Raw genomic sequence first — 26666 nt, 5'->3', positions numbered from 1 at the left:
GTGGAATCACTTAGCCCTGTCTATCACTTGCTGCTTTTGCTGTTTGGCACACAAGTAATCCTGTGTTATAGTTTCACCAGGTTGACACCTCATTTTTAGGTGTGCCTGGTGCTGCTCTTGGCATGCCCTCCTACACTCTTCTTTGAACCAAGGTTGATATCCTGGCTTGATGGTAATGATAGAGTGGGGTATTTGCCGGGCCATGAGGTTACAGATTGTGCTCAAGTATAATTCTGCTGCTGCTGATGGCCCAAAGCGCCTCTTGGATGCCCGGTCTTGCGTTGCTAGAGCTGTTCGAAATCTATCCCATTTAGCATAGTGGTAGCGCCACAGAACATGATCAGTAGAGATGCAGTGGCTAATATTTATGGGGATATTTCAGAATGCACAGAATAGATACATTCCAACGAGTACGAAAAAGTCCAATGGACCGACATCATCATCCGTGGTTAACTAGATAGGTTAAAGATAGTATCAAACTTAAAGAAAAAACAGAAAATTGTGCAAAGATAGGTGGAAGGCCAGATGATTGGAAAGAATATAAGGAACAGCAAAGAATGACTAAAAGATTAATAAGGAGAGAAAAATGAGTATGGGAGAAAGCTAGCCAGAAATATAAAAATAGATATTAAAGTTTTTATATTTAAAAAAGAGAAGAGTTAACAAAGTGAGTGTTGGTCCTATAGGAAGTGAGTCTGGAGAATTGATAAATGGAAAACAAAGAGATGACAGATGAATTAAACATGTATTTTGCATCAGTTTTCACTATAGAGGATACAAGTAAAATCCCAGAAGCAGCTATAAGCCAGGTAACGGAAGTGGGGAAGGAAGTCAGGAAAATTACAGTCACCAGAGAAGAGGTGCTGAATAAATTGTTGCAGCTGTGGGCTGAGAAGAGCCCTGGTCCTGATGGACTTTATCCTAGGGTCTTTCTTAAAAGAAGTGTCTAGTGAGATGGTTGATGTATTGGTTTTAATTTTCCAAAACTGCCTAGATTCAGGGAAGGTCCCATTACATTGGGAAATGGCAAATGCAACTCCATTATTTAGAAAGGGAGGGAGACAGAAAGCGGGAAACTACAAGCCAGTTAGCTTAACATCTGTAATAGGGAAAATGTTAGAAGCTGTTATTAAAGAAGTTATAACAGGGCACTTGGATAAGCTCAAGGTCATCAGATAGTGTCAACATAGTTTTGTGAAAGGGAAATCATGTTTAATCAACTTATTGGAGTTCTTTGAGGAAGTAACATGTGCTGTGGATAAAGGGGAACCAGTGGATGTACTGTACTTACATTTCCTGAAGGCATCTGATAAAGTGCCACATCAAAGGTTATTGCGGAAAATAAAAGCTCATGGTATAGGAGGGAACATGCTGGCACGAAGAGAAGATCGGCTGGCTAATAGGAAGCAGAGAGTAGGCATAAATGGGTTATTCAGGTTGGCAAGATGTAATGAGTGGTCTGCCACAGGGATCAGTGCTGGGACCTCAACTGTTTACAATTTATATAAATGACTTGGATGAACAGATTGAAGGGATGGTTGCCAGATTTGCTGATGACACAAAGATAGGTGAGGAAAGTAATTTGCGAAGAAGACATAAGGAGGCTACAAATAGACATAGATAGGTTCAGTGAGTGGGTAAAGATCTGGCAGATGGAGTTTAATGTGGGAAAATGTGAAATTGTCCATTTTGGCAGGAAGAATAAAAGAGAAGCATATTATCTAAATGGTGAGAGATTGCAGAGCTCTGAGGTGTAGGGGGATCTGGGTGTCCTAATGCATGAATCACAAAAGGCTAATATGCAAATACAGCAAGTAATTAGGAAAGCTAATAGAATGTTATCATTTATTGTGAGGGGAATTGAATATAAAAGTAGGGAGATTATGCTTCAGTTGCACAGGGCATTGGTGAGACCACATTTGGAGTACCGTGTATATCACTGGTCACCTTATTTAAGGAAGGATGTAAATGCTTTTGAAGCAGTTCAGAGAAGGTTTACCAGAATAATGGCTGGAATGGGTGGGTTGTCTTATGAGGAAAGGTTGGACAGACTAGGCTTGTGTCCGCTGCAGTTTAGAAGAGTAAGAGGCAACTTGATTGAAACATAAGATCCTGAGAGGTCTTGACACAGTGGATGCGGAGAGGATGTTTCCGCTTGTGGGAGAATCTAGAGCTAGGCGTCACTGTTTAAAAATAAGGGGTCGCCCATTTAAGACAGATGAGGAGAAATGTTTTCACTCAGAAGGTTGAGAGTCTTTGGAACTCTATTCCTGAAAAGGCAGTGGAAGCAGAGTCCTTGAATATTTTTAAAGTAGAGGTAGATAGGTTCTTGGTAAGCATGTTTGTGATGGTTATCGGTGGTAGATGGGATGCAGATTTCAGGTTACTATCAGATCAACCACGATCTTATTAAATGGTGGAGCAGGCTCAAAGGGCTGAATGGCCTACCCCTGCTCCTTATTCATATGTCTTACACTTTTGTACGCCCAGTTCTCTAGAAATCCAAAATAAGCAATAAGGAGCACAAATAGTAAAAATGAAAACAATATATATTTTATCAATAATACATAAATCAAAATAATATATGCATAATCATATCTTACAGGTCAAAATCCATACATAATATAGAAAACATTTCTATCGTTTGTAACTTGAGAAATTAATTTTAAAATGTCGGGGGATGTACTTTGCCCAAAAATGTTAACTGGTGTACAGGCTCATTGAGTAGAATGGGCCTATATTCTCTGGAGTTTAGAAGAATGAGAGGTGATTTCATTGAAATGTATAAAATTCTTAAAGGGCTTGACTGGGTAGATGCTGAGAGCCTGTTATCCCAGGCTGCAAAGTCTAGATCTAGGAGTTCATAAGTCTAAGGATGAGTAGGCTATTTAAGATTGAGATGAGGAGAAATGTCTTCACTCAGAGCATTTGTGGGTCTTTGGAATTCCCTAACCAAGAGGGTTGAAGATGCTCAGTTAATGATTACATTCAAGTCCGAGATCAATAGATTTATGGAACCTGAGAATTAAGGGATATGGGAATAGGGCGGAAAGGTTTGTTAAAAATAAATTTTTTTGGATGTGTTCATCACTGGCAAGGCCAGCATTTGTTACCCATCCTTAATTGGCCTCGAGAATGTGGTGGTGAGCCACCTTCTTGAACTGCTGGAGTCCATGTGTTGTAGGTTCACCCATAGTACTGTTAGGAAGGGAGTTTCAGGATTTTGACCCAGTGAGGATGAGGGAACAGTGATATAGTTCCAAGTCAAGATGGTGTGTGGTTTGGAGGGGAACTTGCAGGTGATGATGTTTCCAGGCATCTGCTTCCCATGTCCTTTTAAATAGAAGAGGTTGGGGTTTGGAAGATGTTGTTGAAGGAGCCTTTCCGCAGTGCTGTTCAATGTAGTGTGCACTGCTGCCACTATGCATCAGTGGTGGAGGCTGTGAATGTTTAGATTGGTGGATGGGTTGCTAATCAAGCAGGTTGCTTTGTTCTGGATGGTGTCGAGCTTCTTGAGTATTGTTGGAGCTGCAGTCAACCAGGTAAGTGGAGAGTATTCCAGCAGACTCCTTGTAGATGGTGGACAGGCTTTGGTGAGTCAGGAGGTGAGTTACTTGCCTCAGAATTCCTAGCCTCTTTGACCTGCTCTTGTAGCCCAAGTATTTATGTAGCTGGTAATCCCAGGATTTTGATAGTGAAGGATTCAGTGATGTTAATGCCACTGAATGTCAAGAGGAGATGGTTAGATTCTCTCATGTTGGAGACAGCCACTGCCTGGCACTTGTGCTGTGAATGTAACTTACCAGCCTAAGCCTGAATGTTGTACGTGTCTTGCTGCATATGGACACGGACTGCTTTAGTTTCTGAGGAGTCACAAATGATACTGGACATTATGCAATCATCAGCAAACATCCCCACTTCTGACCTCATGATAGAGCTGAAAATGGTTGGGCCTAGGACGCTACACTGAGGAACTCCTGCAGTAATGATCTGGGACTGAGATGATTGGCGTCCAACAACCACAACCATTTTCCTTGGTGCTCGGTATGACTTCAACCAGTTGAGAGCTTCCCCTCATTGACTTCAATTTTGCTAGGCTTCATTGAAGCCACACTCAGTCAAATACTGCCTTGATTTGAAGGGCAGTCAATCTCACCTATGGAATTCGACCCTTTGTCCATGTTTGGACCAAGGGTATAATGAGATCAGGAGTCAAGTTGCCCTGGCGGAACCCAAAATGAGTATCAGTGAGCAGGTTATAGCTGTCTAGGTGCAGCTTGATAGCTTTGTTAATGACACCTCCTATCACTTTACAGATAATTGAAAGAGGCTGATGGAGCAAGAATTGGCCAAATTGGACTTGCCCTCGTTTATGTGGAGGGGATATACCTGTGGCAATTTTCCATATTGTCATGTAGATGCCAGTGTTGTAGCTGTACTGGAAAAGTGGGGTTAAGGTAAAAGATCAGCCATGATCTTATTACATGGCAGAACAGGCTTGTGGGATTGTATGGCCAACTGGTGCTCCTGTTTCTTATGTACTTACACATTCATTAGAAATCCTGAAATTTTCCTTTGAATTTTTACCTTCCTGATTTTGACAATGTGAGGTTTGGTTATAAAAACAAACAAATTATAATTGCATTGCAGCAAGCACCTATTCTTTCAAGGATTTAAAACTATTTTAGCCAGGTGTTAACACCTGCTGTGATTTAGGTAAATTATTTTAAATTTGGAAAACTGTATACCTTTGTATAGGAGAAACAAGAGCGATGAAAGAGCAACATTATAACTAAGGCAATGTTTCTTCACTTTTACCCTGCGACAGAAATTGTCCCAAAAATAGACAATTACTAGTTTGATTAAAAATTTCTGAGACAGCATTTACCTCATCATCTTTCACTGCATAAATGTTTACTTCTTCTTCCTCCTCCTCTTTGTCACCTCCTCTCTCAAGTCTGGCCTCTTTATCTGCCTTCCATTTTTGCACAGCTTCCATTATGACTAAAAAGTGGAAAGAAAGTTGAAATATTTGTAATATTCAATTCAAATGCAATTTTTATTCCCAGTTTATTTGCCTATGCTCAAAATATAAATGCTCATGCTCATTTTGAGATGCAGATCTCTCAGTCACAGTTTCCTCTAAGTGTATTAGCATGTTTCACTTTGATTACGTGCCTGGAAAGCTGAGAAACCAGGACAGATATAACTGATGATAAATGAAGATTTCCAGGATTCAGCATCTGGGAAGTGTGGAATCCAATGCTGGTATGTTACATTTATGAAATAAACTATCGTTACACTATAATTCACTTCTGACCTAGGAATTTGGATCTCAGTTTTAAATGTATTCATACATGACGATTATCTAAGACTTTGATATTTGTTGACGTACAGAGTGGTCGTAAAACAGTTTGAATTGCAAACAACGTGTAAAAGTTGGCAATTAGGTGAGATTGGGAATTCAGTGCAGAGGGAGAAAGAGGTGCTACTTTTTGCCTAAAATATCTGCAGTGGTTTGTATAAGCTTGAGGCAGTATTTAAAATTTTTAGTATCTTAGTGCTTAATGCAAGATAGTGTGTATAAAAATAAAAAGAACTTACAATAATCTAAAAAGTAGATATAAATAATATAAATCATCTACATTAAGATGTGGCACAGCAGGTTGCATGTCTGCACTGCAGTTTATGAAAGTTTATGAATGGCAAGTCCAAGGCACTTGATGAAATCCCTCATAAGAGGGACTATTAGCTAAAGTTGAAGCTCATGAAATTGAAGGCAAATTATTGACTGGTCAGAAAATTGGCCAAGTGACAGGAGGCAGAGAGCAGGGATAAACTTTATTTGGCAAGATGTAGTGTCCTGCAAGAATCGTTACTGGGGCCTCAACTATTCAGCATATTTATTAACTACTTAGATAATGAAATAGAAAGCCACATATCCAAATTTACTGGTAACATAATTATAGGCAATGTAAGCATTGCAGATGGAAGCATAAAATTAGAGAGATATATTGATAGAGTAAGTGAATCAGTAAAACTGTGGCAAATGGATTTCAATGGAAAGAATTGTGAGGTCATTCACTTTGGACTTTAAAAAAGGATACAATGAGATACTTTCTAAAAGGCAAGAAGTGAGAAACTCTGGAGGTCCAAAGGGACTTGGGAGTCTAGGTGTAGAGATCATTAAACCGTCACGAACAGGTACAGAAAATAATCAAAAAGGCTAATGGAATACGGGCCTTTTATCTAGAGGACTAGAATACAAGGGGGTAGAAGTCATGCTTTGGTTATTCAAAGCACTGATTAGTCAACATTTGAAGTATTGTAAGCATTTCTGAGCACCTCACCATAGGAAGCATATATTGCTTGAAGGGAGTGCAGCTTAGATTTACTAGAATGATACCTGGACACCAAGGATAAATTATGAGGTGAGATTATACAAACTAGAGTTGTATTCCACGGAATTTGGATGGCTGAGTGTTGACTTATCAGGGCTTTCAAGAGATTAAGGGGAACAGATAGGGCAAAAAGAGAAACTATTTCCGCTGATCAGAAAATCTAGGACTAGGGTCACAGTCTAAAAATTAGAGCCAGACCTTGCAAGTGTGAAATTAAGAAGCACTTCTACTTGCAAAGGATTGTAGCAGTTTGGAACTCTTCTGCAAACTCAAGTTAATGCTAGAACAATTATTCATTTTAAATCTAAGATTGATAGATTTGTGTTAACTAAAATATACTAAGAGATATGGAGCAAGGTCAGGTATATGGAGATTGCAGAATCAACCACAATCTCATTGAATGGCAGAACAAGCTGAGGGACTAAAAGGTCCTACTCCTGCTCCTATGGTATCAGCATGCAAAATGTTTAGTATTTTTTCTTGGATGTACTGTGAGAGTACTGCCATTGTACTTTGTAGGGTATTTTTTAAATATGCATTTAGCTTTTGGGAATCAGTCATGTCACAAATTATCAAAATTAATAAAATTACACTGGCAATCACATGCACATAAATAAAAATTTCTTACTACATTAACTAAACTAATCCAATGTCTGATGAGAGGAAGTCACTTATACGCTTCATTAAAATCTAAACCTTTGACATATTGCAATCATGCATTTTGCTGCAGAAGCTCATTAAGCAAGACTCTAAGGATTATGATTGCATAGGCACCATACAGAAGATCAGAAGTTGACAGAAGCAATGTATCCAATTTAAAAAATAGCAACATTAGAGAAACTAATTTGGGATTTAGTCTGAACAACATCCTTCTTCCATTTGCGAGAGAAGATGGGAATGTAGCCTCAGAACTTAGGTGTGGTCAGTTGAAATCATTACTGTAATGTCATAAATACAGGGAGCATTGTAAAAAACACATTTCCCACACTCAAATACATACTTACTACAGAATCCATTCACTTAACATCACCTTTATCAAACACTCATGGCCACTAACCATTTCCCAAAGCATCTCAGCTGAAGTCAGCAGCTAATTTTGCATGTAGTCTTGCACCCCCCCCCCCCCGCCCCTCCTCAATATGCTGCACAATAGAACATTTGTAAGAGTGGCTCTTAAGGAGGACACTGATCAGAATGAATGCCCAATAAAAAATCGTACTACTGTACTGAAAGAACAAATCAATGCAATAACTTTATCCTAAATGAGATACCCCTGCTGTTCTTTTTTTATCTGCATTTACCATGAAGTTTGTAAGAGGTTATTTTGGGTCTGAATAAATGAGGCTGATTCAGAAACGCTAAACAAGTTGCCAATGCTGTAAGCACGTGGAATTTAACTGATTGAGCCATTGATTTGTGACTGAAGGAGAATCACATGATCTACAAAGTGACTGGAAGACAACTATTTTTAAAATCAGAGCATGCAAAAGATAAAAGAAAACCATTCATAAATGGCATTAATAAATTATTTTCCTATTTAACGTACTAAACTATATTCTTGAATGTATGACAGAGTACAGCATAGTCATTTAAAATAGCTAATAAAAGGTTATAATAAAATAAAAGCAAAATACTGCAGATGCTGGAAATCTGAAATAAAAACAAAATGCTGGAGGTCAGCAGGTCTGACAGCATTTATGGAGAGAGAAACAAGTTAACCGTTCGAGTCTGTGTATGGCTCTGAAAAGAGTTATATGGACTCGAAATGTATAATAAAAAGTTATTTTCTGGAACCCAATACAATCAAAATAAACAAAAATTTGATGAGTCTGGCAGAGTCAAAAAACTCTAGCAGTAGGAATAGAACAAGCTGTAAAGATTCAAATAACATAGAATGTTAAGTCTAGTAACCAAAACTGAAAAACAAACTTAATAAAATTCAGCTCAGTAATACAGTAACTAGCTGAGCCATGTCGAACATGAAAATTGCAGATCTGTCCCTAATCCCTGTGAGTCAATCTCAGCCAAGATGATGGTACAGGTGCTATAACTGATCTCAACACTCCTTTGATGGAGCTCAAATTATATAATGTTTCCATTTCCACTTCTATTCACTCTCCAGCAACCTTGGCTGGAAGAGTGGTATGTGAGTGCCCATCTGTTTTTTTTCATTATTCTTTCTTGGGATGTGGGCTTTGCTGACAAGACCAGAAGTTGTTGCCTATCCCTAATTGCCCTTGAACTGAATGGCTTGCCAGTGCATTTCAGAGGGCACACTGATGTGGGTCTGGGTATCACATGTAGGCCAGGTAAGAATGCCAGATTTCCTTCTCTAAAGGACATTAATGAGCCAGATGGGTTTATACAATAATTCATCGTCACCATAACTGAGACTAGCTTTATACTGTAGATTTATTAATTGAATTCAAATTCCACCAGCTGCCGTAGTGGGATTTGAGTCCATGTCCCCGGAGACTTGGGCCTCTGCATTACCAGCTCAGTGACGTTACCACTATGGCACTGTCTCCTAATTAGTATGGACAATGGATAAAGACAGACATTGTTCCTGAATGCTCACAGTCAGCTACAAATTTCTACAAGGAGAGTCAATAATTCCTTCCCAAGCCCATTAGCTCACATTCACTTTTGAGAATAGTAGGAAATGTTCTCTTTCAAGCCACACACCAAGAAGTGTGAAAAACTGGTTTTATTGGCAAGCCTACTGGTAAATCAGTGACCAGAGAGTAAGTCAGCATCACAGTCCCATTTCTAGCTGGTAACAGCAATAAAGGGAAAAAGATGCACACAGGCAGTCAGATTTTAAAAAAGACTGGAAGTCTTGGTTTACATTCTGGAACTTTAATGATTAAGTCAGATTAGTGATTCATATTTGGCTTTGTCTCACTGAATACTTAAGTCTACTTTCGGAAAGGCTAGAGAGATGCACAAAAGCACATGCAAATGTTACTCAAGATCTCAGGGGATTCTTATTGTTGCACCACCCACTGTCATTATTACCATTATTTGGCAACATGATCATTTGCCTAAATGTAAGACACTCAGACTGCTTATGGGAATGGCTAGAACCATGTATGTTTAAAAAAAAATCACTCTTGGGCAGGAGAAGATTATCTATTTGTTTATCAAATTATTGGACTGTGTCACCACAAAACAAGTCTGCTCAATTCAAAAGTGCACAGGTAGTAAATCTTATTAGTGGCGTATACGCAACACATTACAAGTCCAAAATACGAGTCAATGACGGTGAAATAGTCATTACAATTGTGAAACTGACAGTGACTTCTGGCGTCTGCACATATGTGGTTAAATGCAGAAATCCAGAAGTTTGCGTCAGTGATTCCCTGCTCCTCCACAGATTGCAGTGCTGAAGTCCTGCAGATGGAAATCGTTAGAAATCATTTGAACTTGCATGACTTTCCATTATTTTTTAAGCTCTAATTTCACTACAAAAGCCAATGAAAAAGTTACCCCCTGTTCAATGAGATGCAATTGGGTTCTTAAGCAGCATAATAAATCATATTTACTGAACAACCTCTCTGGCCCTGAAAAAATTATTTTTTTAAATGTTAATCTCTTTATTAAAAAAATTCCATAGGTTTCTAATTTTTTTAATGTTTGTTTATATTTCAGGTTCCATCTTAATCCTATGTCAATGTCCTATTCTTTATTTGTGCTCTATGTAAAATAATTAAAAGTGAAGGATAATCAGTACATTTTATTTCCTGGTTTGCCATCTGAGACCTCTTCATTGTGATTGGTTACTCAGCCTGTTTGATGACATTGCTATTGCTGGATGTTGGAGATTCCCTATACTGGGTGCCAGAACCAAATTGATGTCAGGAAAAATGAAATCCATGCCACAGAGATCATCAGATCTTTGCAGGCAGCTTTCTTTGAGTCCAGCGGCAAGTGCTATTGTTTTGCCACTGACCATAAAATCTGGGTCATCGTTGCTAGTGCTTGTTGTTTTCTGGCTTTTTCACATTTTCTGTGATTTAGCGGCATTAGATGCAAATATTTGTAGTAAATCTAGTTTTAAAAAAATGCATAAATTTCTATTTTATTACACAATTGTTTTTCTCACCAAGGCTATCAAATGGCTGTTATGTTCTGGCAAGAATATATTTTTAAATATTCTTTTGGGAAGGCATCAAGGTAGATATCTGCTTTGTTTGCTAAAGAAATCAGAGATGAGCAGCAGTCCTAGACTTATGTACAAAGAATAATGGAATGGAATACTTGAAACTGCTTTTATCAATGCTTGCATAGTCATTTAGTATACTTCCAAGATCAGTGAACTCTTTGAGTGCATCAATTCACTTTTCCAAATTCTGAACGATGGTCAAACATACAGCCAGATCCTGGGAAGCCATAAGCCTAGATCTACCAGGAAGCTACGAGTCTATCCATCATCAGTTGAAGGTCCTCTTTATAATGCATCATATTGACAGTCGCCAGCATCTAACAGTTCTTGCATAATTTGGAGTTTTTAAATCAAAGCTCACAGTCTTGATATAACAAACATTTCCCAATTGTGCAATTTTGTATACCAATTTCTATCTGAAGTTCTCTCATTGCACCATCCAGCATAACCACATAAAAAAGGGTGAATAAAACAGCTTCACATTATTCGAGATAAGGACTGTTCAGGCAGAACACCATCAATACACACTCTGCCTTGCAACTTATCATGGAGTTGTTTCAGGATTGACATGAGCTTTTCCGAATAACCTAATTTCTTCAAAAATCTCTTAAATTTGAACAACATATGAGAAGCTTTCAGTCATCAATAAATGCCACAAATTTTAGTCTCTTAACTTCATGAACTTGCTGAATAACAAAGATCAAGTCTGTGGTTCTAGTAGCTGTCCCTAAAGTGCAGTGTGATTTTGAAAGTATTCTGTGCATTACATTCAGCAGCAGGTGATCAAGATGAATAAGATTCTTCCTAGCTCTAGATAGAACTTAGCTGCCCCAAAGATTACTACAGTCAGGTTTCTGATACCTTCCACAATACAGCTCAAACGTCACCTTCCTTTGGACTATTGTCTCAGAATTTTTGCAGCTAAAACATGGTACCTTGGTATCACTAACAAAGGATATCCTAAAGAGTATCATTCAGTGATCAGTCCTGCAGTCAGCACCAAGCATGGAAGATGCTACCCTGACATTGTGAGAATTCCTTGGACGCACAATGACATAAGGCCATCTGGTGCTATTGTCAGGATCTTGGCTGCACTCACAATGCCTTTTACTTATCCACAACATTGTGCTTGCGGTGACCAGTCCATTCTCTAGCCTGCAAACCAAAGAGCAGGGAAGCTCCCCAATTTACTCCATCAGTGCCATGCCTACCTAAAAGATCAAAGCAGTCTTTCATATGTGTACTAAAATCTCCCATAATTATTAGATCATCAGGAACATGGCTGCAGCTATCAGCTCATCTAGTTCACCACAGAACTTTACCTTTTCCTCCAATGAGCTCATCATAGTCGGTACACAGAAAATAACGACAGCATTGTAACATCCTCATGATAGAGGAAATTGCAAATACAACAGTTGGTCATTTATGCTCAAAGGAAAAAAGTCTCCAGTTTTGTATCCATGTCACTATAAATTATGAACTTCACACCAGTAAGATAATATTCTTGTACCAAGCATCCTCACCAGAAGAATATATAACCTACATCTAGCCAACCTGGAACAAAAACAAAAATAGCTGGAAAAACTCAGCAAGTCTGACAGCATCTGCGGAGAGGAATACAGTTAACGTTTCGAGTCCGTATGACTCTTCATCAGAACTAAGGAAATATAGAAATGTGGTGAAATATAAGCTGGTTGAGGGGGGAGGGACAGGTAGAGCTGGATAGAGGGCCAGTGATAGGTGGAAGCAAAGAAGAGATTGCCAAAGATGTCATAGACAAAAGGGGTGTTGACAGTGGTGATGTTGTCTAAGGAATGTGCTAATGGGGACATTAAGAGTAGAAAGCAGGACAAGCAAGTGACAGATAGCCCTAGTGGGGGTGGGGTGGGGGGAAGGGATCGAAATGGGCTAAAAGGTGAAGATAAAACAAAAGATCGAAATAAATTTAAAAATAGGTGGGAAAAGAAAAATATATTTTAAAAATTATAAATTATTGGAAAAAGGGGGATCGGAAAGGGGGTGGGATAGAGAAGAGAGTTCATGATCTGAAGTTGTTGAACTCAATGTTAAGTTTGGAAGGCTGTACAGTGTTTAGTAGGAAGATGAGGTGCTCTTCCTCCGGTTTGCGTTGAGCTTCACTGGAACATTGCAGCAGGCCAAGGACGGACATGTGGGCAGGAAAGCAGGGTGTTGTGATGAAATGGCAAACGACAGGGAGGTCATGCTAGCGGACAGATCGAAGGTGTTCCGCAAAGTGGTCACCCAGTCTGCGTTTGGTCTCTCCAATGTAGAAGAGACCGCATTGGGAGCAGCGAATGCAGTAGACTAAATTGAGGGAAGTGCAAGTGAAGTGCTGCTTCACTTGAAAGGAGTGTTTGGGCCCTGGACAATGAGGACGGGGGAAGTAAAGGGGCAGGTGTTACACTTTCTGCGGTTGCATGGGAAAGTGCCCCGTGGGAGGGGGTTTGAGGTGTAGGGGGTAAAGGAGGAGTGGACCAGGGTGTTCTGGAAGGAACGATCCCTGTGGAATGCTGCCAGAGGGTGAAGGGAAGATGTGTTTGGTGGTGGCATCATGCTGGAGTTGGCAGAACTGGCGGAGGATGATTCTTTGAATGCGGAGGCTGGTGGGGTGATAATTGAGGACAAGGGGGACCCTATCATGGTTCTGGGAGGGAGATGAAGGTGTGAGGGAGGATGCGCGGGAGATGGGCCGGATATGGTTGAGGGCCCTGTCAACCACCCTGGGTGGAAAACCTCGGTTAAGGAACTGTTTTGGAAAGTGGCATCATCAGAACAGATGCGACGGAGGGGAAGGAACTGAGGGAATGGGATGGAGTCCTTACAGGAAGTAGGGTGTGAGGAGCTGTAATCGAGGTAGCTGTGGGAGTCGATAGGCTTGTAATGAATATTGGTGGAGTCTATCACCAGAAATTGAGACAGAGAGGTCAAGGAAGGGGAGGCAAGTGTCAGTGATGGACCATGTGAAAATGATGGAGGGGTGAAAATTGGAAGCAAAATTAATAAATTTTTCCAGGTCCAGACGCGAACATGAAGCGGCAATGAAGCAGTCATTAATATAACGAAGAAAGAGTTGTGGGAGGGGGCCTGAGTAAGACTGGAACAAGGAATGTTCCACATACACCATAAAGAGACAGGCATAACTGGGGCCCATACGGGTACCCATAGCCACACCTTTTCACATGGTCCATCACTGACACTTCCCTCCCCTTCCTTGACCTCTCTGTCTCAGTTTCTGGTGATAGACTGTCCATCAATATTCATTACAATCTTACCGACTCCCACAGCTACCTCGACTACAGCTCCTCACACCCAGTTTCCTGTAAGGACTCCATCCCATTCTCTCAGTTCCTTCGCCTCCGTCGCATCTGTCCTGATGATGCCACTTTCCAAAACAGTTCCTCTGATATGACTTCCTTCTTCCTTAACCGAGGTTTTCCACCCAGGGTGGTTGACAGGGCCCTCAATCGTGTCCGGCCCATCTCCCACGCAGCCGCCCTCACACCTTCCTCTCCCTCCCAGAACCATGATAGGGCCCCCCTTGTCCTCACTTAACACCCCACCAGCCTCTGCATTCAAAGGATCATCCTCCGCCATTGCCGCCAACTCCAGCATGATGCCACCACCAAAAACATCTTCCCTTCCCCACCCCTGGTGGCATTTCGCAGGAATCATTCCCTCTGGGACACCCTGGTCCACTTCTCCATCACTCCCTACACCTCAACCCCCTCTCACGGCACTTTCCCATGCAACCGCAGAAGGTGTAACAACTGCCCCTTTACTTCCCCCCTCTTCACTGTCCAAGGGCTCAAACGCTCCTTTCAAGTGAAGCAGCACTTCACTTGCACTTCCCTCAATTTAGTCTACTACATTCGCTGCTCCCAACGCAGTCTCCTCTACATTGGAGGCCAAACGCAGACTGGGTGACCACTTTGCGGAACACCTTCGGTTTGTCCGCAAGCATGACCCAGACCTCCCTGCTGCTTGCCATTTCATCACACCACCCTGCTCTCATGCCTACATGTCTGTCCTTGGCCTACTGCAATGTTCCAGTGAAGCTTAATGCAAACTGGAGGAACAGCACCTCATTTTCCTACTAAGCACTCGACAGCCTTCTGGAGTTAACATTGAGTTCAACAACTTCAAATCATGAACTCTCTCCTACATCCTCACCCTCTTTCCAATCTCCCCTTTTCCAATAATTTATAATTTTTAAAATTTATTTTTCTTTTCCCACCTATTTTTAAATTTATTTCGATCATTTGTTTTATCTCCACCTTTTAGCCCATTTCGGTCCCTTCCCCCTACCCCACTCCCACTAGGGCTGTCACTTGCTTGTCCTGCTTTCTACTCTTAATGTCACCATTAGCACATTCCTTAGATAATATCACCACCGTCAACACCGCTTTGTCTTTTTGTCTATGACATCTTTGGCAATCTCTTCTTTGCCTCCACCTATCACTGGCCCTCTATTCAGCTCTACCTGTCCCATCCCCCTCAACCAGCTAATATTTCACCACATTTCTATATTTCCTTAGTTCTGATGAAGAGTCATATGGACTCGAAATGTTATTCCTCTCTGCAGATGCTGTCAGACCTGCTGAGTTTTTCCAGCTATTTTTGTTTTTGTTTCAGATTTCCAGCAGACTCAGTATTTTGCTTTTATCTAGCCAGTCTGGTCTCTACAAGAGCAGTAATGACCACCCCATATTAAGGCAGAAAGTAAAGTGGTATAGAGGATGATAAGCAAGAACAAATACACATTGTTTTGAAGACTCACTTCATATTTATAAACAGGGACTTCATTTATTCAGTTAATATAGTTTTGATGTACCACCTAGTAACAGCAACCTGAAGAGAGTGTATTAATTTAAGATAGTCATGTTACTATGCATTTTTCTTTTGAAAAACAATGAAATACTACAAAATAAAAATACATTGGAATTGGATATATGTATGAAAACACTTTATTCCAATTCAAGATATTTGTTCATTATGCCAATAATTTGCATTTGTAATTTCAAAACAGAAAATTAAGTGATACATACTACTATTACCTAATTCTATCGATATGTTATAGTTTCCAAACCATAACAGGATTGCTCTTTAGATTGATTTACCTTGCTTCTCAAGCTCTTGTTCCAGGGGTAAAAGGACCCCATCATCTTCATCTCTGTAACCATAATAGTCTGCATCAATGTCTTTCATTAGCTCAGCACGAGTTTTCCGTGGTGGGGCAGGTGCTGCAAGCAAACACATGATTAAAAGCCACGTTGTAATTTCATAGAATAATAAAGTATAGATTCTATGGGGAGAATTTTCTCTTCAGCGTGTAGGGGCGGGCCCCACATGCTGACGTGTAAAATGATGCGCAGTGACATCAGGTGTGTCCCCTGATGTCAGCGTGCGTCATTCCGATTTTCCGTTCGGCGGGTGTGCACCGGAGTCGGCTGCGCGCCTGCCAAACTGTCAAAGGCCTGTTAAGGCCATTAACAAACCAATTAAAGAAATTGACAAGGCTGCCGTCCAACCTTAAGGTTGGCAGGCAGGCAAAGAGCCCAAGCAGCCTTTGCATTTTGCACTGAAATCTCATCCACGGGTGGGTTTCATGAAGGGTTTATTAAATTAATAAATATTTTTCAAACATTTCGAATGCTGTCACATGAGGAGACATGTGTAAATGATTTATTCCTTTTTTATTTACAATTCTCAATATGAAATGAATCTCCCTTAGGCAGTTCCGTGCTGAGCGCTACCAGGTATCCCTTAATTGGCCTGCCCAGGTAAAACGGCGGCGCGCAGTCGATTGAGGGCAGTGATCGGCTCCTGTGCCCAACCAGCCCGCCTGACAGGGAGAAAATTCTCCCCTATATTACACTACCTATAATTATACACTTGGTTTTAAATTTGCATTTAAATTGTTCATTGTTAACTTATTTTACCAACATTATAAAAATGCAGTGACATGGTATAGGTAATACTGCTTAAGGTCTAATACAATAATGTGCATTAGCACAATGGGACACTGTATCAGAGCGCAAAACATGCAGCGCCATAGTTTGTTCCTGAAATCAGTCATATGGCTGGTGCCATCTATTGGGGATGTAGAAGCCTGACAGCAGGGCTCCTGTACACTTGGTTGTATGAGATGTATGAATCAAGAATACAGATAACAGCAAATTGGAAGCTAGTATACTATAAAAATGACAAATTACGTTTCATAGAAACATAGAAAATAGGAAGAGTAGGCAATTCAGCCCCTCGAGCCTACTCTGCCATTCAATTTGACCATGGCTGATTCTCTAGCTCAACGCCATACTCTGGCTCTCTCACGCTTCATTGCAATATTTAAACCAGATGGATTTTGATAAACGTGTCCACACAGCAGCCAAGTCCTGATGGCAGCAACAGCCTGGAGTAACAGGTTGTTCACATCAGAACTGAGGGGCTACCGTGCAGGTATAATACTTTAACATGCCAATGACTCAAACACCTTTGACTGTACAACCATAAGTTGATGAATGTCACCTGCCAGCCGACTGGAGAATCCAACACGAGGGTGCAGAGATCTACCAGCAAGGCAGAACAGATACATCCCAAAGATGGATCTAAGGAGCATGTGTTTTCTTTTAAAAAAAACCCTTGATACCTTTAGAGTCTAGAAATCTACCTATTTCCTTCTTAAGTATATTCAGTGGTTTGGCCTCCACAGCTTTCTGCGGTAGAGAATTTCACAGGTTCACCACGCTCTGAGTGAAGAAGTTTCTCCTTATCTCAGCATAAGGTCCTAAATGACCTCCCCATATCCTGAGACTGTGACCCCTTGTTCTAGACGACCCCCCAGCCAGAGGAAACATCATCCAGTCTGTCCAGCCCTGTCAGAATTTTTTACATTTCAATAAGATCCCCTCTCATTTTTCTAAACTCCAGTGAATACAAGCATAGTTAACGTAATCTCTACTCATATAACAATTCTGCCATCCCAGGAATCATTCTGGTGTACCTTCGCTGCACTCCCTCTATGGCAAGTATATCCTTTCTTAGGTAAGGAGACCAAAACTGTACACAATACTCCAGGTGTGGTCTCACCATATTACTTATTGAATAATTTTGGTCAGCTTACTAAACAATATCAGTATAATCCTGGAAAAAGATTTAACATTAATTACTTGAATGAGTGTATCTTAACCAGAGCAATTAGTAGGAGTGTGACAACTGGTCTCACCATGGAGATGGATGAAATCGACCAGCAGATCTGATTGTTATCAAGCAACATAACTAACAGGTTGCAGAAGTGCGCATGAATATTAGTTGAGAATAAGATTTGGACTCATTTGTGTGGTCCCTATGATTAAATAGCATGGTAACAATCACCATCAAGGCTCATACATGAAAAATGGGAACACGAGCAGGGCATCATGAGTGACTGAGGCCCAGCAAACTTTCCAATAGGTTAATGTTTTCAGCATAAGAGGTGGAGAAAACATGGTGAGAAAATGAGAAGATTTAAACAAAAACATACGTTCTTTTTCAAACAGTTCTCTGACTCCTGGCAAATCTTTAGCTGCTCCAAAGTATTTGTATCCTCTGTTGCCTGGAACTTCTTTTCCCTCATGATCCAACATTTTTGGTCCAATTTTCTAAATGTTAAAAAACTGCATCTTATAAAAATGGCATAAAGAACAAATATACAGCAAGGAAAAGAAATTCTCAACAGTTGAAAAAAGTACATCTACATCATGGGTTTGTCCAAACTTTTCAATTAACTAACCATTAGCTTATATTGGTTAAAATGTTGCATTAAAGTTAACAGGTACAACACCATAGCATACTGGATAATCAATGCACAGTGCCAGAGCTGGGGAAAATGCAAGTCAGTTGCATATGTACCCACAGCAGTGTTGACTTCCTGATTTTAGCTGCTTCACTGAAGGGCAGGGGGTCAACTCCCATTTTTTTGAATTCTTCATAGTGACCAGTTTTAGAATAGCAATGGTAAAAGCCTGAGAGGAGGCCACTCATCTTCTATGTTGGAGATTGTGTGCCATTTAGAGTCTGCCATATGAAATGCAACAGAAGGAATTGCTAAATTAAATTCATCAAATGAAAATCAAAATATAAATTCGATATTATGTCTGTACAACATTTCTGAGTTGAGGGATAGGCTGTTCAATGCCATGTACTATACAATATATCACGATGAGGGACACTGGTAGTCAGGTGCAGAAATGTTGGAATGTGAATTCTAGTGACTGTCACAGCAGGAAGGAACTTGTAGGATGTTGTGCAGAAAAGCGCAATATTGGAGGCTGGCTGGGGTAGTCAGCAATGGCAAGTGGGGTAAAAAGCACTGGTGTTTGATATAGGGTGGGGAAGCAACAGCAGTGATGTGTGGCAGGAAGAAACATAGGAAATAAAAGTACTTGGGATGGGTGGGTAGCAGAATGACTGATGAAGTAATGAACACAGAAGCGGTGGAGCAAGGCAGAAAGAGGAAGAAAGGAGCAAGGGGCAGGTATATTGCTTGCAGCAGGAACAGGGCTCAAGGGTGAAAGAGATTCCTTATTTTCTCTCCCCTTGAAGATTTAAAAAATGGAAAATTGCTGTTTTAGTAATTAACTGGAAAATCAAATTATTTAAATAGGATAACAAGGGGACCCCAACCAACACAAGTAACCTATTTAGAAAGTTAGAACGGTGATGTTCCTTGTACTGACAGAAACCAGCTTTTTATAGTTAAGCACCTTAATTGCTTTTAAGAAAGTTTTTGCCTACCTTGGAGACAGAAGCGAAAAGGATTCAAACAAAGACATATACACATAGACTGGTGGAGTTGCATCTCATAAGCTGAGGTTTTCTAAGCTTGTTTAATTTTTTAAAAATTCATTCCATGGGATGTGGGTGTTGCTGGCTAAGCCAGAATTAATTGCCCATCCCTAGTTGCCCTTGAGAAGGTGGTGGTGAGCTGCCTTCTTGAACTGCTGTAGTCCATGTGCTGTAAGGAGGGAGTTCCAGGATTTTGACCCAGCGACAGTGAAGAAATGGTGATATAGTTCCAAGTCAGGGTGGTGTGTGACCTACAGATGAACTTGCAAGTGGTGCTGTTCCCTTGTATCTGCTGCCCTGGTTCTTCCAGATGGTAGTAATCATGGGTTTGAAAGGTGCTGCCTAAGGAGGCTTGGTGAGTTCCTACCGTGCATCTTGTAGATGGTACACACTGCTGCCAATGTGTGTTGATGGTGGAGGGAATGAATGTTTGTGGGTGGGGTGCCAAATATTCACTCACGTCACACTGACAGCTGAAAGAGTTGCTAATAGATGTAGTGAGCTTCAAATCTTCAATCAAAATATGAAAATGTAAATTTTCTAACAACAACTGCTGTCATTATTCAGAAGATAGGAATGGATATTAACAAAGCTTTCTATGTTACTTACTCCATAGTCAGGGCCTCCTAACTCCTTTATTCTAACTTCCCAGTGGCCTTTCTCACGTAGCAACTTATTGATTTCATCATTTAGGTCACGTATCCGAAATTCTCCCAAACCAGCTTTAAGTGAAAAAAATGTATTTGCATTATATGAATGCATACTGTAAAAACAAATAATTAAAGTTGGAAGAATTTCTGAAACTTACCATTTTGTATCTGTGCCACTTTTTTGGAAATTTCACTTATGATCTACAAAACAACACAAAGCTTTAGTAATTAAACACTCACAAATTACAGATACTATGAATACTATTCGCTTAAACAATGAGTATATCCTTACAAAGCACAACTAGATGCTTTTATTTCTAGAATCAGTAAAGAGGCAAGATCACATGGAAGAGGTGCCCTCAAGTTTAAACAGACTAACATATTCATGCACCTATATCCCTTAAACTAAATCCTAAAATTGCAATTTCTAATAATGGAGACTACACTGGCAGAACAGTGCAAGTGATCAGTGAAGCTACTTATACAATACTCAGAATTGTTTCAAATGCTACACTACTGGTGCAGTACACTGCTGACTTGAAATTCAGCAATTTATAACAATACACTTAAATAAATAAAACGATGTTATTTTTCATTAATCAAAATACAAAACTTTCTCCCTTACAAACATATTAGTGAGAATTCATTCTATAGTAAATAATGTATTATTGAAACAAATGCTGCAAGTATTAGACAGCATTAGAATTCATTATGCTATTTACTGCACTGCAAGGCTATAATTTGGTTTTAAAAAGACTTGATTTTTTTGATTTTCCATATGTGAATGAAAGCTTATAGTTGCAACTACGACTTGATATAGTTTTTTTAAAAATTGAAGAAAAATGTAAGGATGTTCACTGTCATTTCATTGAAGGACACATTAAACCAGCTACATTGTGGAATTCCAGTAAAACGAAGGTCAAATTAATGCTAAAATCTGCAATTCTAATGCTTCTGCGATTAGGCTATTGTTGATCAGAGCATGAAGAAATAAAAAACACTGTGAATGGGATGACACAATTATTTGTCAATTCACAAAATGTTCATTAGTGCTATTTGACAAAAATAATTGTGCTTTACGAAAAGCTTGTGAAATAACGCAAAACATTTGAGCAATAATTAACTAAGGCTTCATTACTTGATACAATTTGCTCATTTTTTATCCAAAGTGGCAGAGTCTATATTGACAATCATGTTCAATGCAATTATTCTTAGCCCCAAAGCAACTTTTATGGACTACTCATTTGTGCTCAATGATCTAACTAGTTTTGTTGCAGCTGCACTCAATTATGTGCCATTTTAGCATTCATCTTTCTGTATCCACTTAAAGTAGGAAACAGTCACAGAATTTCTAGAGAAAAAAAAGAGTAAATATGTATGTGTATATAATTAGCATTGTGAAAATTGCACATATTAATTACAATAATTAATATAAATACAGTACCCAAAGTTCTATTTTAAAAATTAATTATATATATTAATGTACCCACATGTGGTGTATATCTATAATGCAAATGTTACTATCAAATATGTAATAAATCACTAAATGATCAGAGATTGAAGCAAAATGGTTATTAAAATTATATTGGGTCAGACAATGCAGAACTGTAGTTAATTCATAGGAATTGTGGTCTATTACCAATCCATAATATTCCTCTCAGTTAAAGGAATGAGTAAAAAACCTTGACTATTATTTTCAGTTTGTAGGAAATCAGCTACTAGATTTTAAAATGCCATCCAGCAGACTAAGGAACCTCATCTCCATGCTGTACAGCTACAATAGTATGGATGTTAGTTATTTCCACAAACATCTACGTTATTCACTGTGGCTTTGTTGTTTCCTCAGTGTTATCTTTTAGTTTAATACTGGCACATTTTAAGGATGGAGTTAGAAGCTGTGCAGATTGCCCATGCACTTTCCCTTTCTCTTCCAACCAACCTGAAATTCTGGTTAAAATAAATTTCTGAGCACTAGGTAAGAAAGTTTGATATACAGTTAAGGCTCTAATAATGAAATCAAAATATTCTTTTGCTAAATCCTTACAGGAGCTGAAGAGAATTACAGAATCTTACATTTAAACAGAAGGCTTTGCTTACCTGCCTCCTCCATTTCTCTGCTTTATGCAAATCATTACACTCTGATGCAAGGAATGGTCTCCTCTCCTACTGAATAGAGACACAGTAATCAACACAAAGTCAACACCAAAACCACATTAACAGCAATTTTATTGCGAAGCAACCAAAATAATGAAGAGATCAGCACTTCAATATTCAACTGCAAACAATGAAGATATTGGAATAAGTCTGTTGCACTAAGAGCTTATTTTGCTAGAAAGTGATCTGTTAGCCAGGTAACTCCCACTGCAGCATAATTTAACAGGTCAATTGTTGAAAAATCTGGTGCATAAGCTGCACATTTGTGCATGTTTCTATGTCTTGTAAATATAAAAGGAGCAATTTATATACTGGAACAACTTGTATACTGAATTTATATTAATTATTTTGTTAGGCAAAACGGTCCCCTTTACTGCATCTTGCTGGAAAACAATTACACAATTTACCAACCTTAACCTTTCCATCTTCTAGCTGGGCCTGGCGAAATCTTGCCAGAGCAGTCCTAAAACAAAACAATTACTGTAAGTTATTAAGCAACCTCTCAAAAATCCACGAGGATGTTGCATTGGAGTCCAAAAAATACTCAAGCCCAGATCGGGCAGCATCTGTGAATAGAAACAGAGTTAACACGGTCCGGAACATTAACTCTGAGCTGGATTTAGTGCAGACCGGTGCGGCAGCAACCATGGCAGCCAAACTCACTCAATTGTGGAAACGGTCCCACTTCAGTCTCCCAGTAGTTGGTAAACCTCCACGATTAAATCAGAGGGCAGTAGGGACTAATGGGGGATCTCAGATGCCTGTGCTGGGGTTGTCAATTAGGGTCATTAGTGAGCCAACTGACACACAATATCCCTGAGCAACTGCAATTTAATGGTGACTCAGGGATTAAACACAGACCACAAGTATCTCCTGCACCTTTGGAAGGCCATCCGGCAAAGCCTGTCAGGTTTCCCAGTGGTCTCCCAGGAGGGTATTTCCAGCATTTTGTTTTCATTTCAAAATTCCAGCATCTGCAGTATTTTGCTTTTGTACTTGACAATAAATAAGTTACACAAGTCTGAGATCACCTCATCAGGAAGTATAATTCCACATTATACTTCAAACTTTATAGTTCAAAGCATGGAGAATGAAGGTGGCTTATTACTTTTCCAAAACGAGAAACACCAACCCCAACATCTGGGTACTGAAACCACACCACACAGCAAGTTAGAAAGAGATACAAGGGATCGTAAATTGAATTTTTAAAACCAAAAGTAGCTCAAAATCTCAGATGTCAAATCTACAAAATGTTAATCTTCAAAGCTGGGGTTAAAAATACAAAAAATAAAATATTTTCCACCTAGCATGAGCATCAAGTGTAACATGGAATAGATACTGGGTTAAGCTCCAACTGCACTCATCCATCAATGTTCTTTAACTCAGATTTCAAAATAGCAGTCCTATTGCAAGTTCTAAACTTTACACCTCACATCTATGGATTTTTTCTTCAGCAAAATTGACAAATTGTCACAGGCCACTTTCATGCAATGGATTCAAATATCAAGGAACAGAATTAAAAGACTCAAACACTATTTAGTTCAGTGTGACCTGAATCAAGCATAGCCCAAGAGTACTTTCTAAAGGGCAATCCACAATTAGTATGTTTTATTGACTGATTCCTTCCCACACCATCCCAGATGCATGCTGTTAGAAAAGTGAGATGACATCTATGCCTGAACATATCCTAGAAATATTGTTTGCAATCATATGAAAATGAAGGCAACTACAAATCATCCCCAAGACAATCCTATCCTATCACTGTCATTGCAAGTATTAACAAAGCCAAAATTCTGCTGGCAATAAATAAAGTACTGAATTAAGAGTTAAAATTAATTTTCCTGACACCATAAATTGCAATTTGGCCAAATAATTTGCTTATTGCACTTATGATTTGATCCTGTTCTCAAAATACTTCAAACAACCAAATTTAAATTGGATACCGTAAACCCAATCAGATGAAAATGTGACCACAGCAAATCCATAAATTCACAAGAGCAGTATTACTTTGTTGAAAGATGTATTTCATTTTTGTCATTAAATGTTAGTAAGAATATGTACTTACATCGCCTTTTCTGCATTTCGAGCCTGTATGAGGAAATAGGCATAATGAATTTTGCATCATTATTTAATTCACTACGAACCTATAGAAAAAGTACCAGAGCTCTACTTAAAATGGCAAGTTTTATAAACCCATTTGAACCAATTAGCAAATGCACACGACAAGCTGACAGTGTAGTTTATTGAAAACATGCCCTGAAATCACAATTATCATGAAGTCATTAATCCACTTCTGTAACAGGAGAGTGGGAGGTTTTCTGTAACGTGATTTTATTAAAATAAAGTACTAATAAGTCAATTGTTCACAAGGAGGATATATGAATAGAATACATGATGGATGCACTTCATGCTGAGCTCCTAGATGTTGTATAGTGCCACCATAAATAAATTCACATTATCATCTCGGATATTGAAGTGTCAAACTTTTACCATATAACTCGGAAGCCGGATTATATTCACACATTAAGGACATTACAATAATATGCAGAATGTGTAAACATTTCTACATTAATCTTCCATAATTCACTAAAGAACATGCAGTACAAAACCAGTACTGTGTTAAATATATCAATCTTCATAAATATAAAAATTGAAAGAAAACATTTTGGTCTCTTCATTATATCTGAAGAAGTGTTTCATTTTAAATGTCCACCTTTCTTTGTCAAGCTCTCCCAAGTTCACAAAGTGAGCACCTGAACAATGCAGACCAGGAAGGACCCAGATTAATCCCTATCTGAGCTAAACTAGCTCATCTTGGTGTTAGTGCTGTTACAATCACCCACAACTTCAGAGGGTATGGTGGGGAGGGACAAGGGGGAAGAGGGAGAAAGTGGTCAAGGCTCTTTCTACCGGGAAACAAATTTGGAAAGGCCAGGAAAATGGGATTAGAGCTGATAGTTGCACTTGGAATGTTAGCATGATGGACCAATTGCTAACCTGCAAATTATACAATGTGTGCTTGAACATGCAATTTTGTTCTACAACATCGACATATCACCTCAAATATGTACTAAATCAACCCTAATTCACGTAAACAGCTTAGTACAATAAATATCGCAAAAATTATTGCAATATAATATATTGTAGTGGGGGTTTTACCACCTTTATTCATTAGGTCTGTGAATAAATGTTCCATAGCCAACCTAGAAACTGAAAATTAGCAGATACAATTGATTGGGGGGAGGGGGGGGGGGGGGGTTGGGGGAGTACAGCAGTAGCTATGCAGAGAAGCACTGCAGTAATGTCGCGATTAATTCAGCCCAAAGGCACATGCGGAAGATTAGTACACATCTTCCAACCAGAGAGCAGAACCGGGGGGGGTGAGGAGAAGAGAAACATGTACAACCACCTCTCTAGTACCATTTTAATTAGTGATTTAATACGTACCATTGTAAATGTTAACAGATAAGATTCCACACAAAATACTTCACAGCAACTGAAACCTGATGAAAAACAGGAAGCAGATTTCACGGGTCGTAGGTCAGGGTTCGGATGTCGATAAGGAAGATGCTGATTGGAGAAATGGACGGAGCTGTGCGCTCGCGGTGATGGTTGATGCGTGGAGGCAAGATGGAGAGGGGATGGGAGGGGGGAGGGTCGGGGCTGGTCGCGCGCGGTGACGGTTGATGCGTGGGGATGGGGAGGTGGGACGTGATGGAGGGAGGGGGCGGGGCTGTCCGCTCGCGGTGCCCGTTGGTGCGTGGAGGGAGGGAGGGATTGGAACCGGAGTCATGTGAGTGGGCGGTCAGCGCTTGTGTGATGGCCGCTCTCAGGGGCGGGGTGAGCGTGTTGCCATGGGTAACGTCAGCCCATAATATCAGGCTGGAGCCTCCCTGCTTTAGTCACACTGCTGTATACAGTGTGTGTGTGTGTGTGTGTGCGCGCGCGCGCGCTTTCGAGTTAAAGCTCTCAGCTGGCGTATCCATCTGTAAATTGACTGAAACCGGAGTGTCTGAACCGTGAATTCTTTAGTTTGTGGTGGCCATTGGAGATCGGGTGATCCTTTTCTTGCAGTCAGTGGCTACAGGAGGCAACATTTCCTGCTGAAAGGCTTCAGATATAAATGGAGTAACTCAACAATGTATTGAATGGTCTGGTTGGAGTAAGGAGAAACTGCTTCTACTGGTAGCAAAAGTCGGTAACCAGAAGGCACAGATTTAACGTGATTGACAATAAGTCATGATCTGGAACACGCTGCCTGAAAGGAAGCAGATTCAATAATAATTTTCAAATCTGAACTGGGTAAATACTTGAAGGGCTATGCGGGTGGAGGTGGGGAGTGAAATTAATTGGATAGCTCTTTCAAAGAGCTAGCACAGGCACGATGGGCCGAATGGTCTCGTGTTGTACAACTCCGTGATTCTATAGCCCAGAGAATCTTCTCCACAAAGC

The 26666-nt window shown here is 39.8% G+C and overlaps 1 protein-coding gene and 1 non-coding gene across 2 annotated transcripts in view; both read right to left on the bottom strand.

The window, feature by feature from the left end:
• isy1 (ISY1 splicing factor homolog) overlaps positions 1–25854 on the bottom strand; it is a 29985-nt gene extending 4131 nt beyond the window's left edge. Inside the window, exons 1-9 of the mRNA XM_041192729.1 lie at positions 25662–25854; positions 24280–24302; positions 22626–22677; positions 22158–22223; positions 20219–20261; positions 20020–20132; positions 18107–18224; positions 15705–15827; positions 4889–5004 (exon numbers count right to left, since the gene is read on the bottom strand). Of these exons, the coding sequence (XP_041048663.1) occupies positions 4889–5004; positions 15705–15827; positions 18107–18224; positions 20020–20132; positions 20219–20261; positions 22158–22223; positions 22626–22677; positions 24280–24302; positions 25662–25664 (657 nt within the window). The 5' untranslated portion in view covers positions 25665–25854. The remainder of the gene's footprint in view (positions 1–4888; positions 5005–15704; positions 15828–18106; positions 18225–20019; positions 20133–20218; positions 20262–22157; positions 22224–22625; positions 22678–24279; positions 24303–25661) is intronic.
• On the bottom strand, positions 16957–17206 carry LOC121280610. The gene has a single exon (XR_005943660.1). It is a non-coding gene; the product is annotated as a small nucleolar RNA SNORA53 (small nucleolar RNA).
• Positions 25855–26666: the final 812 nt, after the last annotated feature.

The sequence above is a fragment of the Carcharodon carcharias genome, chromosome 7, assembly GCF_017639515.1.
Source record: "Carcharodon carcharias isolate sCarCar2 chromosome 7, sCarCar2.pri, whole genome shotgun sequence".
NCBI classification, from domain to species: Eukaryota; Metazoa; Chordata; class Chondrichthyes; order Lamniformes; family Lamnidae; genus Carcharodon; species Carcharodon carcharias.
This window is presented reverse-complemented; position numbering and strand designations above follow the sequence as displayed.